Source organism: Zonotrichia albicollis, chromosome 12 (assembly GCF_047830755.1).
Source record: "Zonotrichia albicollis isolate bZonAlb1 chromosome 12, bZonAlb1.hap1, whole genome shotgun sequence".
Taxonomy (NCBI): Eukaryota; Metazoa; Chordata; class Aves; order Passeriformes; family Passerellidae; genus Zonotrichia; species Zonotrichia albicollis.
This window is the reverse complement of record NC_133830.1, coordinates 3,023,442-3,043,668: the sequence shown is the minus strand read 5'-3', so window position 1 is coordinate 3,043,668 and position 20,227 is coordinate 3,023,442. Positions and strand designations below refer to the sequence as shown.

General features: G+C 42.7%; 1 protein-coding gene and 1 long non-coding RNA gene across 7 annotated transcripts in view; one reads left to right on the top strand and one right to left on the bottom strand.

Moving 5' to 3' along the window:
- Window positions 1–4,196, top strand: part of LOC102060878 (uncharacterized) — a 39,480-nt gene extending 35,284 nt beyond the window's left edge. For all 5 annotated transcript variants that reach the window (XR_012582321.1, XR_012582320.1, XR_012582322.1 and 2 more), the window contains 2 exons: window positions 1,662–1,718; window positions 2,309–4,196. This is a non-coding gene — a long non-coding RNA (uncharacterized LOC102060878). The remainder of the gene's footprint in view (window positions 1–1,661; window positions 1,719–2,308) is intronic.
- The window catches only part of CNTN3 (contactin 3), a 101,646-nt gene continuing 85,523 nt past the window's right edge, over window positions 4,105–20,227 (bottom strand). For both annotated transcript variants that reach the window (XM_074550338.1, XM_074550337.1), the window contains exons 11-21: window positions 19,273–19,448; window positions 16,785–16,902; window positions 15,563–15,721; window positions 14,596–14,745; window positions 13,690–13,760; window positions 12,428–12,662; window positions 11,350–11,465; window positions 10,503–10,689; window positions 6,517–6,629; window positions 4,896–5,061; window positions 4,105–4,363 (exon numbers count right to left, since the gene is read on the bottom strand). In XM_074550338.1, coding sequence (XP_074406439.1) covers window positions 4,260–4,363; window positions 4,896–5,061; window positions 6,517–6,629; window positions 10,503–10,689; window positions 11,350–11,465; window positions 12,428–12,662; window positions 13,690–13,760; window positions 14,596–14,745; window positions 15,563–15,721; window positions 16,785–16,902; window positions 19,273–19,448 — 1,595 coding nt within the window. In that variant the 3' untranslated portion in view covers window positions 4,105–4,259. The remainder of the gene's footprint in view (window positions 4,364–4,895; window positions 5,062–6,516; window positions 6,630–10,502; window positions 10,690–11,349; window positions 11,466–12,427; window positions 12,663–13,689; window positions 13,761–14,595; window positions 14,746–15,562; window positions 15,722–16,784; window positions 16,903–19,272; window positions 19,449–20,227) is intronic.

Genomic DNA, 20,227 nt, shown 5'->3' with positions numbered 1-20,227 from the left:
GGGGCAGCTCTGTGGTGCAGCTGAGAGCCAGGACAGAGGACTGGCACCCACAGCCACTGGCATGAAGAGGAAAACAGGGAAATGGATCCCAGATTGGTGCAGGGTTATTTGAGAGGCACAGTGGGCTGTGTTTGTGGCAAATACTCGTGCACAGACACACTGGTGTCCTCTGAGGGCATCTCCAGGGACAGTCCCCTCTCTGGCCCCACCTGGCAGCAGGGAAAGCGGCACAGCTGGCACAGCACTGTCCTGGAGGGGATGCCCAGGGTGGCAATGGGGTGTCCAACCCTCAGCCACCTCAGGGAACCCTTCCAAGCCAAAGGTGAGACTTCAGTAACTGCAACAGAGCTTGCTGAGGCTGCTGAGGAGGAGTTCACAGAATGATCAGGCTGGAAGAGACCTTCAAGATCACGGAGTCCAGCCCCAACAGCTCAGCTGAAAGGTGCCTGTGCTCAGCTGGGCTGGGCTCTGTCTCCAGCAGCACTGACACAGCCAGAGCACACAGCCTCGAGCTGCACCAAGGGAAATACAGGTTGGATAGCAGGGAAAAGGTTTTTACAGCAAGGGTGATAAAGTTCTGGAATGTTCTGCCCAGGGAGGTGGTGGAGTCCCCATCCCTGGGTGTGTTTAGCAAAGCCTGGATGTGGCACTGGGTGCCAGGGTTGAGTTGGGATGTTGGGGCTGGGTTGGACTCGATGATCTTGAAGGTCTCTTCCAACCCTGTAATTCCGTGATTCTGTGAGCTCAGCCTGGAAAACGAGACACTCTGTGCTCTTTCCTGGGCTGCTCCCTCCTCCCCAGAGCCCCAGGCTGTGAGCTGTGGATCGTCAGGAAATCCCTTTTCCCAGAGCTGCTGCAGGAGCTCCCCATCCATCCCTGCAGCTCCCAGGTTCCAAGTGCCTCTCTCCATCCATCCATCCATCAGCCCTGATAAAGCAGCAGAAGGTGCATTCAGGTCTGTCTGCGTTGAACACATCCCCTTTTATTGATTTGCAGGAGTTCACAGCATTAGCATAAAACAATCCAGGCGGTTGTTTCCCCTAAGAGAGCCAGGGCCTGTTTACAAACTCATTTTATTTTCACAATATTCCATTGTTATTTATTTCAGACAGAGCTGTCAGATGAATGCACTCCCTCATGCTGGACAGCTTGCTTTATTGCCTTTTATTAAGACATAACAGATATAACCTGACAGGCACTGCCCACATCTGCCTGCCACCACTGAAAGGCAAATTAAGTAGAAAATAGAGATCTCCAATATTTCTTTGGCCTGAAGTGATATTAGGTTTTAACTCATTTTGTATTCATAGAGGATCCTGCATGTTTGCAACATATCCCACAGTAAACTGTTCAAAGGAAAAGTTGGGTTTTAAAGAAATTCTTACTCCAAGCACCCCTGAGAAATCCAGGCTTTAGAACACAGCTCTGATGTTGGATGGGGAATTGAAAAGAATGCAATTTTGAAAACTATGACTGAAGCCTACCATTGTTCCTTATGAGATTTCAAATATTACATGTGACAAAGTGCTGGTTATCTGGGGAAGCCCAAGTCCAATGGAATGGCAGAACCACCTTCCCCACCACTTGCAGTCCTTGTACAAGTAATTCTAGTCACATTTTTCATTATTATTTTTCTTCCTTTTATTTTTTTTCCATCCCAGGACTGAGTTGCTAATTTGGGATGGTCACAGGAGCTGCTCTGGAAATGCCTGCAAGAGGTAGGATTATCCCATTATCCCTTATTGCCTCTCCACCTTCTCCTCCTGCACTTTCCCAATGCCAGCTTGTTTTTTATCAACCCACTGGAGAACCAGACACTTCTATTAATGCAAATAACCCTGAGCTGCATTAACATGATAGGAGGAATAAAGAGAGATCAGTTTAAAGGAAGATTAATCTGGACACTGGGGGAGGCAGAGCAAAGCAGGAGTGTCCACCTACAACCATCTGACAGGAAAACCTGATTTAAACCAGAAAAATCCCTCCAGTCTTGTTTACACATTGAGGATTTGTTGGGACCATTATTAACCCTTATTGCAGCCTCTGGGTCAGCTCCCAGTTATGCAGGTAGAACCCACACTTTAAAAGCTAAAAATAAATACTTGTGCTGTGCCTGTGTTCCCAAGGAAAAGGTTTCAGTGCTGGAAAATCTCAGGTTTTGTGGGAAGCTGCAGTGTGTAAGGAACAGGCAACTGCAGCAGCAAACAGGACCTGCAATTTAATGCTAAATAGTGATACACTGAATAAATTATTATAAAAAACTAACTCTTCTTCAGAGTAATTACAGTGGGGTTTTTTTCCACTTTAGGGAAGAGTAAGCAGCCTGATTGGATAGATGGCAAATGAAGCCAGGGAAATGGAGGTGGATTTCTGCCCATCCTGATGCAAAGCCAAGCAGAGGAGGAGCTCAGCAGCTTGAGCACAACCATTTTTAGATGTGTTAAACTCCCAATGTGTGCAAATGTGTAACAGGAACAAGCAATAACACGTTGAGATAGTCTATTATCCCTCAATGTAATAAATATTTTATTAGAGCCATAGAAAAGAATGCATACAGATAACCATAGGATACACACACAACTGGAAGTTCAAGGATAAATTTCAACCTTTTCAATATGAAACAAGGTACTGGGTACGTATCTCATGGAGATATAGAACTAGAAATCAAGTAATAATACAATGTAAGTGCATGAAAAATGGGCAGTACAGGAACCTGGACTAGAATTTTGTGAAACAAGAGAAAGAGTCACCCTTTGTTGCATGAAATAGAACTATTTACTCACTAGGAACACCTGGATTTCCATGTCCCACCCACCCCCCTGTCTGCAAGTGTCTGAAAACAACACTGAAAAGCAACTAATTTTAAACTCATTTATAGCTCTCTATGTACAGTATTTACAGCTCCTGCTTTCCTCAGCAGCACTTGGTCTCATCTGGAGCTCATCTGCCAGCTCAATGCACATCAAGGTATTTTTTCCAAAGTGCTACCATAATGTTATTAATCCTGGTTCCCCCTTTGAAGTTCTGTGTGTTGTAGTAGTATTGTGAAATTTAAAAACCCCAGTGTTTAAGAGGAGATGATGCTTTATGTTATCTGAACAGGGATGGTGTGACCTCTCTAAAAAGGTTGATTTGACTGAAGCCACAACTCTAGAAGTCAAATGGACCAGGCTGAATGTATCTTTAATTTAGTGCCATGAAAAAAAGCAAAGATTATTCTTCAATAGCATTTCTGAAGTATTTTGTTGTATAATTTTTTAATATCCTACTATTGCCATGAACTCCCCAGACTCATGTGACAGCAGTGGGGTGCAGCTGAGAGCCAGAGCAGGTGGAACAGCTCAGAAGTGGTTCAAGAGCAGCAGGAAGGAGAGGTCTGGCTGTGGGTCTGAATTCAGGGTGTTTGCAGTGCAATGAGCAGGAGGATTTGGGGCTGCAGGGCCGGGAGCACCAGGGAAGGAGGGAGGGAGGGAGGGATGGGTGTCCCTGTCCCCAAGGCCATGGTGGGTGCCCCAGGGGTGCCAGGTGGGCACCTCAGCCCCTGGACAGGGGCAGCAGGGCAAGCACAGCCCCCTCAGGGTGGGAGAGCTTGGTTGTGAACGCAGAACCTGGGTAGGGAAGGCAAGGTGGGGAGGTGAGGACACGAATTTCAGAATTCACTGAGAAGCAGCACAAAACCATCCCCAATCACAGCTGGGAGATCATTTCTCAGGAGCAGCACGGAGCCTTTGCCCTGCTCCAGGTGGGATTTCTTTTGGGATTTCTTTCCATTTAGAGCAGCTCCCACAAAGGGCAGCAGGGAAATGATCCAAACTCCAGGGTGATGGCACTGCCTTGGGAGCAGCCATAATCAACTCCAGCTGATAACAGCCCCAGCTCTGATTTCATCCTTTCCATGCCAGATGTTATTTCAGCAATGCAGAACAAACCCAGAACAATTCAGGGCTGCTGCAAAAATGTTTTTTCTCACTCTCCCTCATTGCCCTGACCTCACAGTGCCATCCCTACCCCTCTCTCACACTGTATCTGAAGTATGTAACATGTAAACTCCTTTGGTTCAAGTATTAAGGCATTTTAGATTCCTTTTTAAAGGATTTGCTAAACTTTACATGGAATTTTTACTTCAACTTACAGTGAAATATAAAGAATTTAAAAACACGTCAGGATAGAAGGAAAAACATGCATTAACCACTGCAGTTTTTTTAAAAAATGCACTTTAGTAACCAATTTTTTTTTTTCCCCCAGCAAATGCAAATATATCAGCACAACACAGAATTAAGGGTCAAGGAAAATATTGTTGCTAAGAAGCTCGAGACACTGAAGATACTCAACACTGATGGTCCAGAACCTCTTGCATCCATACCTGTGACAAAGGAAAAAATGAATTCAGGATTAAATGAAAGCAGAAGTATCTGCTGTGCCACATTATTACTCCTCCTAGATGCCAAGCAAAAATTACTGTAATTTTTTCTTACAAGCACAAAAATCTACAAAAATCGACAAAAAGGAAGTAAATATTTAAAAATTACAGAGGTGCTGTGATCACGAATGGTTTGAGTGCTGTGGTTTAGCTGACAAGGCGGTGTTTGGTCAAAGGCTGGACTCAACGATCTTGGGGATCTTTTTCAACTTTAATCAATCTGTGAGTTTGCTTTCAAGTGTTTTATAAAAAAAGGAGAAAAAGTAGAAAAGGTAACATTTTTAGTAGCAACTTAAATGGGAATTTACCAGTTCAGCAGAATGGAGTTTGCCATGCATTAGGGCATGAAGATTTTAATTGCTTTCCTTTTATTACCATATTACCGCACAACGTCTAAACATTAATTTTAGTATTTTTCCCCCACCACCAAAGGAAGCAGAGAGAAGCTGGGACAAAGGGAAGAGGCTGAACGCACTGGCTAGCCTGGGGATGAGGATCTGCTGGCTGCTGCTGCCGTCGCCGCCCTCGGTGGTGGCCCTGACCTCGATGAGATAATCGTCCTGCAGCTGCAGCCACAGCTCGGCCGTGGTGCCCGCCGTGCTCAGCTCCTGCAGCCCGCCCTGGCTGCTCCTGCACAGCACCTGCAACACAGCACAGGGCTCAGCCCCTCCTCTGCCTCACACACACAGCGCTCCGGCTTTTCACAGCGATGGGATGAAGGAAAAGAGCTGATTTTTGGTTAATATTCCAGGGCGGAGTTGTATTTAAGGGGAAGGGGGGAATACCAATCAATGCTCTCTTTTGAACATTGACTCAAAATGTTCAAAAATATTTTTTGGAATGTTTTTCATTCAAAAGAGAATGAATTTTTCATTTATTTTTGAACATTTTTTCACCTTTAACTCAAGATTTAATTTCAAATGGCACAACGGATGCTAATACAACTGTACGGTATTATTATAAAATGTGTATGTACATAAAAATGTATACATACATATAGAATGTATATGTACATATAATGTCACAGACATGTTTTATGAAAAATCCTTTCCTTAGGATTTTTCCTCCTGAGAAGCTGAGAGGCCTCAGGAACAAAATGTAAACATTGATTATCTGCTGCTGTGGAATGCAACAGGTGCATCTGGGATTGGTCTCATGGGGTTGTTTCTAATTAATGGCCAATCACAGCCCAGCTGTATTCATTCTTTCTTTTTTTATTCTTAGCCAGCCTTCTGATGAAACCTTTTCTTCTATTCTTTTAGTATAGTTTTAATGTAATATATATCATAAAATAATAAATCAGCCTTCTGAAACACGGAGTCAGATCCTCAGACCCCTGTGAACACGGTCACACATATTAAAATAATACATATTATGTATTATTTTTTATTACAATAATATGAAATAATGGGACACTGGAACAAGCTGTAAACATGTACTTCTTGCCAATACAACCTAGTGGGTCATCAGATCTTCAGCCTAAATCTTTTATTCAGGATTATATCATGTGGGATCCAGCTGCACAGAGCTTAGCAGGAGCGTCGTCAGCTGGTTTTTAACACACTTATATGATATTTTTAAACACTTCTACATTTGTGTGCTGATCAGATTTAGAGCAGGTGCAACTGGGTAATTTCTGTCAGGGAAATGAGCATGGCCCACAGCAGGTAAGAGGAGAAAGGTTTAAAAAGATCAGTTTAATATATGTGATAATATATAATAAATATAATAAATGCACCTGGCCAGCAATGGAAGCTACATCCATCAGGCTAAATGTCTGTGGTTTCTTTCAAAGTTTTATCCATTTGGGTAAGTGTTACACATTTAAAATAAGAGTTATGGATGTGGTAAGTGTTTAAATGTTCTCAGATCCAGGTGTGGTGGGATCCCAAGAGCAGAGCAGTGCCAGGATGGGGAGAAAAGGGGATTGGGGGACATTAATGGTGAGACACTGTTGGAACACATATTCAAAATATTTAAAAACCCTAGGAAGGAGACCCCAGTGAAACGTTTTAGGGGTGGGATTGTGCATGCCCTGAGCATGCAGACAGACAAGGAAACCCCAGCCCTGTGTCCCCAGCTCTGTCCCCACTCACCTTGTAGCCCGTGACCTGGGACTCGTTGTCCATGGCTCTGACCTCCTCCCAGCTCAGCAGCACCCTGGAGTCGGTGACATTCCACACCACGTTTCCTGGAGGCTGGCTGGGTGCTTCAAACACACAACAAAAGCACAACTTTAATTTAATTGGTACTGGGGATTGATTCACCTGCTCAGGTAATTGGCTGTCATTGCATCTGGGAGGCAAAACCAGCTCCAGTGCAGGCTCCTCTCTGTGGACGTTATGGTTCAGAGGCTAAATTCAAAAAACAGGAGGAAGGAAAAAGCCAGAATGGCACATAAATGTTGTTTCTGAGGCTGAAATATCTGCTGCTGGTCCTTCATTCAATACAGCCAGACAGAAGCATGTGCCTTAGGACATGGATGATTAATTAGAACAAACTCTAATGATGGTAACAGACAATTTCTAGGTTTAGTACAGTGCCAAGAATAAGAAAATTCTTCACAATGGATTTTTAGATAAATTTAGTCCCAGTGATTATTCAAATTTACCCATTATGTTGATTTACTTTAAGGTGTTTGTTATAGAAAATATTTGCAGGTTTTTTTTGTCTGTTGGCTCTTTCAGCTCGAGTTGTGGTTCTGAACTGAGCCTGTGCCAAAAGTGGGTTTTGGCCACAGAAATTTGCTGGGATTTCTGGTTCATCAGCAACCCAAGGCTGTTATTTGCAAAGCAGCTGCATGCTCTGGGCTCTGCCCCTTCCCTGTACCTTGGAGCTGCCAAGCTTTCAGGGAAGTACAAACCTCCTCAAATGCCTCAGGTTGCTTTCCCAGAAAACAGGTCCTGCAGTGACACAAATCAATGATTAAAATCTTTTCTAAATGCGTTAAGGAAAACAATTTACTGTTGCTGTCACCTAGTGGAGGCAACTGCTGCCTAGGTGGGCTGAGCTGTGCTTTGAGACTGGAGGTTCCAGCTTTAAGCACTGAGAGTCCTTTTGAACACTTGTATCCATGTCCTTACAGGGTTTTTCCTCTTTTATTCTCCCCTCTTTTCAATTCTCTCGCACAGGAAGTTCCCTGCCCTCTTTCCATAAGCAGTCAGCTCAAAACCCACTTGATTATACTCAAAAAAACAGAAAAAAACCACCCCTGAGACTTAAAAGAATTATTCCAAAGTCAACCAACCACCCCCAGCTATTTTCTTTGACTATTTGTCTTGTTCTGTGTACTGAGGAAGGTTTAACCTGATGTTCTAATAATACCCACTCCTTGTAAATGTAAGAGGAGATTGTTTCACTCCCGAGAATGAAGTGTTACAGCATGTAGGAATCGTTTTCACACTGAGATATTAGAGCTGAATTTCAAAGGAAATGACTCATCCTTGAAATCCACAACAAAATATTAAGATGACACGTGGAAAAAAAAAAAAATGAAGAGTAATTATCTATAAAAACTTCAAGCCTCTGTCTGAGGGATTCAGAGGCTCCATTTGCTGCAGACACCAAAATCTCCAGCAAACAGCAGAGTTCAGAACTTCTCTTGTGGCAGGTCCTGATCCATCAATCGCCTCAGGACATGTCCAGGGAGCTGCAGGGATTTCTGAGAGCTGCTCTCAGCCAGGAGAATTGCTCAGAATTAAGAGCTGATGGACAGAACACTGGGTTTTATTTTAAGACTTTCGAAATATGAAATAATTGTCACAACTTAGACAAGTCTTCCCCACCCACCTGGCATTTTACATAGCAGGATTTAAACCTCCACTTGTTATTCTGGGCTGTAAACCTGCATATTTCAGATTTTAGAGCAAAGATATTTTAATTGTCAAAGGCTCGCTTTTGATTTGGAAATATACACTGCCAGGAGAACTGAACTATTTGTATTCCTTGATATGGCAACAGTTTCTGAGATTTACCTGGCAGGTCCTGTGGGGGAATGCAAATCCTTCACAGTGAAAACCACACCAATCACAAATATTCAAATTAAATTACAAACCAGGATTGATTAAAAATTACACATTTGAATGAAAAATCAGTTTTTACTGCAGTAGCACGGAGAATTATTTCTCTCAGCAATTCAACTAATTTATCAAAATCTTCAGACTGACATTACATGGCTTTGCTCTCCTTATTAACCAGAAAGATCCATGGAGATAATGCAATTAATTTTCCTTTTTAATTATTCCAAACAGCAGCATTTTGCCCTGATCCAGATCCTGCTCACACCAGTGAGATCAGGGGCTTCTACAGTTCTCAGTCACACACCCCAAAAGCAGGAGGCACAACAAAAAAGGACTGAAAATCCCTGAGCTGACCAGCCTGGCACCACCTCTAGTGAGAAGCCACAAAAATGATTAATCAGAAAAAAATTCCTTTTCCCATGTCCTGTCCAGGCTGCAGGCAGTGAGTCACTTCAGATCAGCCAGTTCATGGTAATTGTGCATATAATATATTTAAACTCAGGCAAATCTGAGTTGGTTTAGTCCTCAGTGACAGACTGACACTCATTTCTGCATAGAATAATTTCTGATAAACTAGCTTATTTCCTAATATTAATGCCCCAACTCTGCCTGCTCGGGGGATGTTAATGATTATTGCAGGGAATTTGACCCTTCAGACAGATTTAATTGTCTGTTCTTGTGCCTCTGACAGAAACACTTCAAGACTGATGACCCTGATTCTGAGCTGTATTACAACAGAGGAGCACACTAAAAATATTTCCACTTGTAGAAAAATTAGTGCAGCCTTTGACAATCTGTTCTCCAGCTTAATTTTGCCTTTGCAGCAGCAGAGTGGCCTCTTGTGCAATTTGTTCAAGGGGAAACAGTGGACATGAAGGATTGCTTTGCATGAACTCCAGGAGGTTCATTGCATTTCAAAACCCATGCCCTAGAGAACTTATAAATATGTTATAGAACACTGAAAAATTCAACAAGTCTCTTTTTTTTTTTTTCTTCTTCTAAATAACAGATATTTTTCTTTTCAATTTCTTCCAGTCATTAGCGGCATAACAGAGGTTCAGTGCAGAAATTACAGATCCTCCCTGGGCTCCCCTGGCACTGTTGGGTTTCACCCACCCTGCTCAAGAACTGGTGGAAGCTCTGTGCTTGATTCATGTGACTGCATGGAAATTCAGGTCACTCGTGCTGTGATTCCCAGGAATTCCACTGCTTTCCTTTCCCCTCCAATGTCACCGTCATATTTTCTGAAAAATCCTCTTTGCCCAGGATTCTTCTCCTGGGAAGCTGAGAGGCCTCAGAGAGGAATGAAAACAGTAATAAATTGATTGCTTCTCCTGTGTTTTGCTGCTTTGGAAAGTGGCTTGGACATTCTTTACCAACTGGTCATTGTTTGATTGGTTTCATGTGAATTATTTTGACTTAATGACCAATACCAGTCCAGCTGTGGCTCTGGGGAGGGGGCATGAGCTTTCATTATCTTTGGTATTTGGTATTTCATTAGCTTTGGTATAATTCTTGTTAAGCCTTCTGTCTGTATCTTTTCTCTATTCTTTGGTATAATTTTAGAATAGCATTCTTTAATTTAGTATAATATATTATAATATACTATAGTATACTATAATACAATGTACTATGATATACTATACTATAATAGAATACAATATAAATACGATACTACAACATTTTTCATATTATATAATGAATAATATCATATTACATACTACATATAAATCGAATAACATTCTATATAAATATAGAAAATTATAAAAATATAAATATATTAATGTACACTATAAATACATGATTTAATATATAAATATATTAATATATATTATAAATAAGATATTTACGTTATTGTATAATATATAATATATAAAATATAGTAAAATATAATATAATATAATTAATATAATTAATATAATATAATAATAATAATAAATTAACCTTCTAAGAACAGGGAGTTGATTCAATCATTCCTCCTTTGTCCTGGGGACCCTGCAAACTCAACCCTGGATGTGCTGCCCCCATTGGTGCCTGTGCCCATTGCTATCTGGGGTACTCACGTGGCTTTTTGGTGGTGGCATTGACGGTGGCACTGAAGGGCCCTGCCCCAGCGCTGTTGTAGGCACGCACAGCTGTGTAATAATCCAGGTTGCTCCTCAAGCCCGTAATTTTTATTGATGTTTCATTCCCTGCTGCTTTTACTCTGTTGGAGGATTCTTCTTTCTGCCCTTTATTCCAGTACCTAACCTAGGAGATAAAAACCAAAGCCATTTAAATCTTGCATGGAAAGGGCTGTTCACCCACAGCGTTGTACTTGACTCCTTTAAGTGCCTTTTTCTTTCCCTTCTGCTGAAAAAGGTAAAAATACATTAAAGTTTCAGAAATATGTTTACTGTGCAAAAAACCCCCATACTCTTATCCATCTGCTTCTCACGCTTGCTGCTCTTTTCATTGTGACTGCAGGAAAAAGACAATTGAAATATTAGATCTTGCTTGAACCACAGAATGACAAGAGGAAAACCATTACTTCATTAAGAAGGAAACAAGCTCAGAAAAATGTACCTTGTAAAGAAGTTTCTTTGAAAGTAAATGTAATTCTGAAAAAATGTTAGCTTGGAGTTATGCTAGAAACATAACTATCATCACAAGCAGCAAAACACAACTTCATTCTGTTTCTTAACATAGTTTTTTTAAGAAAGGGGTTTTTTAACAAAGACAGAAAAAATTATCCCTCTTCTGGCTGTTGGTAGGGCAGGAAGAGCAAGATTTGGGGTGAATCTGTGTGGTTGTGCTGCAGCCTGCACGACCCTTCTGGTCCATGGCCCTTTAAAAAAAGGAGTGGATTTTATTTAATAAACAGGGTTGATTCACTGAAATTTTATATGTATTTTATTCCCACAGACTCACCTCATAGCCCAGCAGCCTTCCATTGCTCATCTTCCAGGGAATGGCTGTCCAGGACACCTGGATGGCTGAGGAGGACAGGCTGGTGGCCGACACTCCTGAGGGCGCCGTGCTGGGCTCTGGGTTGGGAAATCAACATGGGAAAGGTGATTTGGAATAAAGCTGGGGATAAATAAATAAATCCGCATCCCAACCCATCTCCCTGCCCCGAGCTGCTTTATATTTTGTGTGTGTGTGACTCTGAGCTCCATATAAAGTGTCAGCAGCTCTCCTCACAGCTCAGTCCCACAGAACAATCCTTGTCCAGCCCAGAACCAAGGACAGCACTGCAGCTTCAGCCCAAAAAGTGCAAACAAGGAATGGAGGAGAGCAAACTGGGAGGGTGGGACTGCATCACCTGGAGCTGGAACTGGACAATTAACCCCAGAATGGAAATGGACCAAAACTGATTAAAGTGTGAAAACTTGTGACCCTCATCCACCTTGGGTATAGCCCTGGCTGGGCTCTTGTACTGCTCAAGGTGAATCCTTTGAAGGCCTTTATTTTATTATTTATTTATTTAAATAAATTATTTTAATCATTATTTATATATAAAATACAAAAATAAGATATAAATAATGTATTATTAAAGATAATTTATACTATTTGTTTATAATAATTATTAAATATATTTATTTTACATTTAATATTATTAAATATAAAATACTAAATATAAAAATTAAAATTAAACAATAATAACAGTAATAATAATTGTAATAGCAGCAATAATAATAATAAAAATAAAATAATAGTAAATAAATCTATATAATAAATAATTAATAATTAATAAATATATAAATATAAATAATGAATTAATGAATATATAAATATAAATAATAAATATAAATATATATTAAATAAATTAATAATTAATAAATTAAATTAAATAAATTAATAATAATATGTATAATAAATAATTAATAAATACGATAATAATAAATAAATATATAATGCATTATTTATTTAAATCTGCCCATTCTCTGCTCCAGGGAGCCTCTCAGGAACAGCTGGTGGGAGGTTTTGGGGCAGCCCAGGGCTGTACCTTCCTCAGCTGAGAACACCGTGGCCACAGCACTGAAGGGCCCCTCTCCCTTGTTGTTGTAGACGCCGACCTTGACCTCGTAGGGCGAGAAGGGCAGGATGCTCTCGTTCCTGAACACGTATCTGGGCGTGTCAGGGGAGGTCACCACGGTCTGGATCCACGTCGAGGTGCCCGAGGGGCGGAAAGCCACCACGTACCCAAATCCCTCCCCGTTCTGCAGCTCCTCAGGGACGGGCTGGGACAGAACAACAGCTGTGAGGCACTGGAGGGGATGGGCAGGAGAAACCCAGGGACAATAAACAGCTGTGAGCCACTGGAGAGGATGGGCAGGAGAAACCCAGGGACAATAAACAGCTGTGAGCCAATGGAGGGATGGGCAGGAGAAACCCAGGGACAATAAACAGCTGTGAGCCACTGGAGAGGATGGGCAGGAGAAACCCAAGACATGACCCAGGTGCTGGCACTGCACCGGGCATGAAACCCCCAGCCAATTAACTCTGGGACAGAACAGCAAAATGTGCTCCCTATAACCTGTGTTAAGGTTTGCATTTCAATAAGAGAACAACTTTCAGGTATAATCTCTGGTTTTCACTAAGTATTCAGCTTTAAGATGGTCTTCAGTAAATACAGTTTTTCTTTCATCAACGCACAGTTCATAAAAAATGAATGATTGCTTGGTCAGCTGTTAGAGAATCCAATACTACCTTCATACAGTGGCTGAAACCTTCTTCTGATGTCATTATGATTAGATAACCACACAGAGCAGTCAATGCTAGGAACAGAATTATTAACAGTTCTTTAAATCATTAAAGAAGGGATACATAATATAAATGGAAATTGGTTAGCATGTGCATCCAGTTTTAATGGTGAGAAAGCAAGAACTGCAAAACTGCACTTCAAAGTTCAGTTCTTTGGCTTAGCCCCCTTACCCTGCCCTCCTGCCTCTTTTTTAACATCACTATTTTTCTGAGAACAGAAGCAATCCCAGCCAAGCTGAATCCCCTGGGGATTTCCATCCAGCCCAGGGACACATGAGAGTCAAAGAACAAAGGCCAATGTGCAGGGCTCACATCACACACAGCACCTGCACATCCCAGAGGAAATGAGGAGAGAGAAGAGAGGAGAAGGAGAAGGAGAAGGAGAAGGAGAAGGAGAAGGAGAAGGAGAAGGAGAAGGAGAAGGAGAAGGAGAAGGAGAAGGAGAAGGAGAAGGAGAAGAAGGAGAAGAAGGAGAAGAAGGAGAAGTTCTCCCCACAAACTTACATCCCACGTTATGACCAGCTCAGACCTGCTGCCTCCGCCCCCACTGACCTCAGAGGGGGGAATTTCAGGAACTGTGGGAAGGAAATGCAGAGATGTCAGCACAGAGTAGAGACAGGAGAACACAGCACATCACCCTCAAGCTCTGAGTTTAACCCACATTCATCAGGGGGAATGGTTTTGGGGTAGGGAGTACTGGAGAGCCCCAGCCCTGACCCACATTGATCCTTTCCTGGGCCAGGTTGGGGCTCCTCTGAGTTCTGAAGAACCTCAGCAGCTCACAGATTATTTAATTATTTATTAACCACTGCTGCTGTGTCTAGGAACTTCCAAAAACTGCATTCAAACTTAATTTTTCTAGAGTTAATTCCTCCTGGGTTGGAAGAGACCCCAAAGATCATCTTGTTCCAGGACAACTTCCAGTGGACCATGTTGCTCAAAATTCCACATCCTTGAACACTTCCAGGGATTTTATGCAGATAAATTAGGAAAGAGCCTCATTCTAAGTGAGCTGGGTTTGTAATTGATGGGTTCTTCTGAGCCACATGCCTGTTACATGGAAGGGTTTCACTGATCAAACAGCAGCAATGGAAAATCCCTGTCAAAATTAACCTCTTTGCATCCATTAATACCTTCAGATCTGCAGCACTGCCTGAACTGGCAGATTGTGCCACAGTAAATGCACTTTAAATGGATTTAGATGTTATGCTTCTGTGATGCTCAGTAATGCAACACAAACTGTCCTACTACAGCAAAATGGAAAAATATGAACAAACTTGTTTCAGGCTTTTATATCCACTGGCAATTCCAAGCTTGTTTGCACAGAGCCAAGATAAAGATATGAACACTCCTCTTCTCTGTTAACATAAAACATTCTTGAATTAAAAACAAATAGAAGGACCCACTAACCTGCCTCTTCAGTTCTTACTTTTTCTGAGGGCAAACTAGGCTCTCCACCTCCTATTTTGTTGGTGGCAACTACACGAAATTCATATTCAACCCAAGGATTTAAATCCACTACTGTGCTCGTGAAGGTTCTGCCGTCGATCACATCCGGAACTGGGGGAGAGAAAAGGAAAAAGAAGCTCAGGAAAAGGAGAATGGCTGAAAGGAAAAAAGGGAGCTCAGGAAAAGGAAAATGGCTCAAGGGAAAGGGAGCTCAGGAAAATGGCTCAAGGGAAAGGGAGCTCAGGAAAAGGAAAATGGCTGAAGGGAAAGGGAGCCCAGGAAAAAGAGAATGGCTGAAGGGAAAAAAGGGAGCTGAGGAAAAGGAAAATGGCTCAAGGGAAAAGGGAGCTTAGGAAATGGAGAATGGCTCAAGGGAAAAGGAGAATGGCTCAAGGAAAAAGGGAGCTCAGGAAAATGGTTCAAGGGAAAACGGAGTTCAGGAAAAGGAAAATGGCTCAAGGGAAAAAGGGAGCTCAGGAAAATGGCTCAAGGGAAAAGGGAGCTCAGGAAGAGGAGAATGGCTCAAGGAAAAAGGGAAATGGCTCAAGGGAAAGGGAGCTGAGGAAAAGGAAAATGGCTCAAGGGAAAAGGGAGCTCAGAAAAATGGTTCAAGGGAAAAGGGAGCTGAGGAAATGGAAAATGGCTCAAAGGAAAAGGGAGCTCAGGAAATGGAAAATGGTTCAAGGGAAAAGGGAGCTGAGGAAAAGGGGAATGGTTCAAGGGAAAAGGGAGTTCAGGAAAAGGAAAATGGCTCAGGTGCCAGAGCCATCCCCACAGAGGCTGGTCGGGGAGCTGTGTGCTCACCTATGTTGCCCGAGCTGGGCTCATCTGTGGTGGCTGAGCTGGGCTCACCTGTTTTGCCCGAGCTGTGCTCACCTGTTTTGCCCGAGCTGGGCTCACCTGTGGGGATGAGCTGAGCTGTGCTCACCTGTGGTGGCTCTCTGCCAGCCCACGGAGAAGGGCGTCCTGGCCTGGATGGTGTAGGTGGTCACGGGGCTGTGGTTGTCCGTGCCCTCCTGCCAGGAGATCTGGGCTGTGGTGTCCGTGATCTCGTCCACCCTCACGTGCTCGGGGGGCCCAGGAGAGCCTGCAGAGGGGTGGGAAGCCAGGCACAGGTTGGTGAAGCCCTGGGAATCACTTCCCCTTTGTTTCTTCCTCAGGGAGGAGGAAAGCAATTCAGACTGGAATCAGAACACTCATAATTGTGGTTTTACATTCACTAAACTCTGGTAATTTCAACCTCAAATACTCCCAAGGGCAGAACTGATGACTGGGTTTTGGCTTTTTTACCAAAACCTTTGTTCAGCACATCCCTCTGCCTTCTCCTTTAGTCCTAAATGTCCTCTTTAATCTACAGACAAATCTCTGTAGTCTGGAAATTTCCTACCTACAACTTCTTTACTTCACTTGTATTACTGGAACAATTTTTCAGCACATGTGACCAACACCCCAAGCAGTAATTCAGTCACACAAACTTCCTGCCGCCTTCTGGAAAATCCTCATTCTTTGCACTTCCTGCCCAAAATGCTGGGTTTTGTCTCACCTGCACCAGCAAAGGGGGTTGAAATGAGTAACAGTGCATTAACAATGAGAAAATATCTGAAATACTTTAAAACATATTGAGTAAGTGCTGATCACATAATGTGCTTTTCTAGATCAAAGCTTTTTACCTTGCAACAAATGGAGCTGTAACATCAGCAGAGAAAGCCACAGCTCTGGCTGAACTGTGAATGAAAAGGAATAATCCTGCATTATAGGCTTTAAACCCTAGGGGAAAACTCTCCTGGGCTCTGGCAGAGTTGCCCATTTTCACAGCAGGGATTCTGGAGTCCCCAACACTTCATTCTGCAGAGGCAGCAACCCCAGAGCTGCCAGTGAGCTCCTCTTGGCAGCCTGAAGGACTGGCAGTGAAAAAGGATGTGAAGTCACTATTCCAACCCCCAGCTCCTCATTTCTCTGGCAAAAATCAGGCTTCACCCAAAAGCCGAGCTGTAATTCTCCCTAGCTGCAGCTCAGAATGACATAAATCCAACTCACAGCCATTCATCACCCCATTCAAACCATGCATTGGCTCTGTGACCTCCACCATCAGCTATTTCTGTAGCCTGTAATTTAACAAAAGGAGGAAAACACGAGGGGCTGGGCTGTACCTCTCACGATGAGGTCGGCAGCAGAGGCCACGCTGTCCACCTCTGTCTTCACCATGCACACGTACTTCCCACTGTGCTTCAGCTGGATGTTCCTGATCATCAGATCCCCTGATGCACTCTGGGGACACACAACATTCATTAGTGCCGACATTAAAAGGGAAAGGGAAAAAAAAGGGGGAAAAAAATCCACCAAAAATAAAAAGGGAAAAAAAAAATCCACCAAAACTTTTGCGGTCGCTCAAAAGCTGCACTGCAGGACAGCAAATTCCTGCCCATCAGCAGCTCCAGGCTTGTTGTCTGGGAGCATCTTCCCAAAAAACATGAGGTGATTGATGTCCCTTTTTTGGGAGAAATGAGCCCCAACATGGGGAGCTCACACTGGGAGCATCTCCTGTCTGCAACCCCCAGTAACCTCAATGCCCTAAAAAGAGAAAAATGTGTTTTCTGTGGCCATTACCAGTTTGATTTCTAGACAGAATTCATGGAGTTTTTATCTTCAACTTGTAAATAAAGCCATGACAGATTTTTAAGGAGTTCAAATGTATAAAAGACAAATTTCTCCCTTTTTTAGGAGAAATGAGCTCCAACAAGGAGCTCCAACATGGGAAGGCATCTCCTGCCTGGAATCCCCAGTGCCCTGTGACCATTTGTCTCAAAGCCCTAAAAAATAAAAATATGCTTTCTGTGGCCACTACCAGTTTGATTTCTAGACAGAATTCATGGAGTTTTTATCTTGAACTTTTAAGTCAAGTTATGACAGATTTTTAGGGAGCTCAAATGTGTAAAAGACAAAGTTGAATTCAGTCCATCCTCCAGGTTATTGTGAGCACTTTCATTTAAAGGTTGCACATTCTAGGCTGACTTTCCCATTTAACAAGCCCAAGTTCTGCTCTTTGCTATTCACTGAGTATTTAATCTTTAGTCTTTTTTCCCTGTTGTTCTTTCTCAGATCACAGCATGTGGTTATTTCCTGGATCATGGGAAAAGAAATAAAACCTAAATGAAACTGTAACTTCCTATCACATTTGTGCACTGTCTGTTTTCTACACCACTGAACAGAGAACTTGATATTAAACCTTTGCTAAACTGTGTCCCTTAAAAAAAACATCTCCTCTTGTGTCAGCTCAATTACTGCCTTAACTCAGTTCCAGCTGAATTTTCCAGGTGAAAAACACCTCAGTCAGATTTTAATTTTTAAATTACAATTATTCTGGACAAGCAGCATTTTCTTCAAGGACAGAACCCTAATTTGTGGGTATTTTCAGCTACTTTGGTCACTGATCCATGAGCAAACAGTAGTTTGGGAAAACAGCAAAGCCATGACTCTGAAGTTTATTTTAGTCTTGGAAAAAACATGAACCTTTCACAACATTTGATTATTTTCCTTTGTTTCAGCATTACAATGTCTCAATTCTTTACTCAACACAAGCTGAAGCCAATTCTGCCTGATTCCCTTCCATGTATGTGCCTGGTCTGCTGTGAAAGCACAGATGGAAGTTGTTTGCAGGACAATTCAGTGCTGATTGCTTACAATAAATTAAAAGTTGAGTCAAAAGCAATCTAAAATCCATCTCCTTGATTGGAAGTGGATATTCAGGGAATGCCCAACACCAGCACAGAATGCAAGCAAATCACATCCTACACAAATTTCAGCAAAGTCAACTTGAGACATCTCACCAAAGTGGAGGGGAGGGCTTAAAATAGAAGAGTTCTGCTTGAAATAAACCTCTGCAAAATGTGAACTCTGCATTCCAGTAATTTGTGCATTTCAGTAATTTGTGGGGGTTTGGGAAGAGTCTCGAGGGACAGGGGGAGCAGCAGGAAGCTCCTCTGTGTTGCGGTAAAAGCAGGTGGGACGCTGTGAGGGAAAAGCCAATTTTTGTGGGAATTTTTTGGGGAGCGGAGAGGAAGTTCTGGGAAAGAGAAGAGAAGGAGAAGAGAAAGAGCAAGAGAAGGGGAAGAGGAGGGGAAGGGGAGGGGAAGGGGAGGGGAAGGGGAGGGGAGGGGAGGGGAGGGGGAGGGGAGGGGAGGGGAGGGAAGGGAAGGGAAGGGAAGGGAAGGGAAGGGAAGAGAAGAGAAGAGAAGAGAAGAGAAGAGAAGAGAAGAGAAGAGAAGAGAAGAGAAGAAGAGAGAGAAGAGAAGAGAAGAGAAGAGAAGGAGGAAGAGAAGGAGGAAGAGAAGGAGGAAGAGAAGGAGGAAGAGAAGGAGGAAGAGAAGGAGGAAGAGAAGAAGGAAGAGAAGAGAAGGAGGAAGAGAAGAGAAGGAGGAAGAGAAGAGAAGGAGGAAGAGAAGAGAAGGAGGAAGAGAAGAGAAGGAGGAAGAGAAGAGAAGGAGGAAGAGAAGAGAAGGAGGAAGAGAAGAGAAGGAGGAAGAGAAGAGAAGGAGGAAGAGAAGAGAAGGAGGAAGAGAAGAGAAGGAGGAAGAGAAGAGAAGGAGGAAGAGAAGAGAAGGAGGAAAAGAAGGAGAAGAGAAGGAGTTTTGAGCTCACCCCTCCAACCTTCTCGAAGTGGGATGCATCCCTCTGGAAGTCGGTGAGGCTCCCGTTGAAGTACCAGGTGAAGCTGATGTCCAGCAGGGGATCGTGCTGCACCTGGCAGGGCAGCACCACGCTCTCCCCCACGGTCACATCCAGGTTGGAAGGGGCCAAGGTGATCCTGGTGGGCTCTGCAGGGAGCACACACATTGGGAATTGGGTTTTGCTGCTCTGCTGAGCTTTGCCTGCCACTGATATCCCCCCATTCCTGCATGGGATCACTGACAGACATTCCCAAAGGTGCAGCCGGACTGGGAATGCTGCCTGGAGCTTTGTGTCCTGGCATTTCCTGTCACCATCACATTTTCTGAAAAATCCTCTTTGCCCAGGATTTCTCTGCTGGGAAGCTGAGAAGCCTCAGAGAAAAATGATAACAATATTATCTGATTTGCTTCTCCTGGGTTTTGCTGCTTTGGAATGTGGTTGGAGATTGTTCATCCAACAGGTGTTAGTTTGATTGGTTTCATGTGAATTATTTTAACTTAATGACCAATCACTGTCCAGCTGTGTCAGGACTCTGGAGGGAGAGTCACAAGTTTTCATCATCATTCTTTGTAGCCTTCTGTAAGAATCCTTTCTCTGTTCTTTAGCATAATATAATATAATATAATATAATATAATATAATATAATATAATATAATATAATATAATATAATATAATATAATATATATAATATAATATAATATAATATAATATAATATAAATATTTTTATGTATTATATATAATATAATAAAAATAGATCAGTCTTCTGAGAACATGGAGTCAGATTCATCTTTCCTCCCCAGGATGGGGGACCCTGAAAATATCACAATTTCCCAGCAGGAGCTGCTGGGGCACTGGAAGGTGAATTTGAGCCAATCCACTGCTGAATCCAGGGGCAGGAATTGCCATGGGAGGCTCTCAGCAAC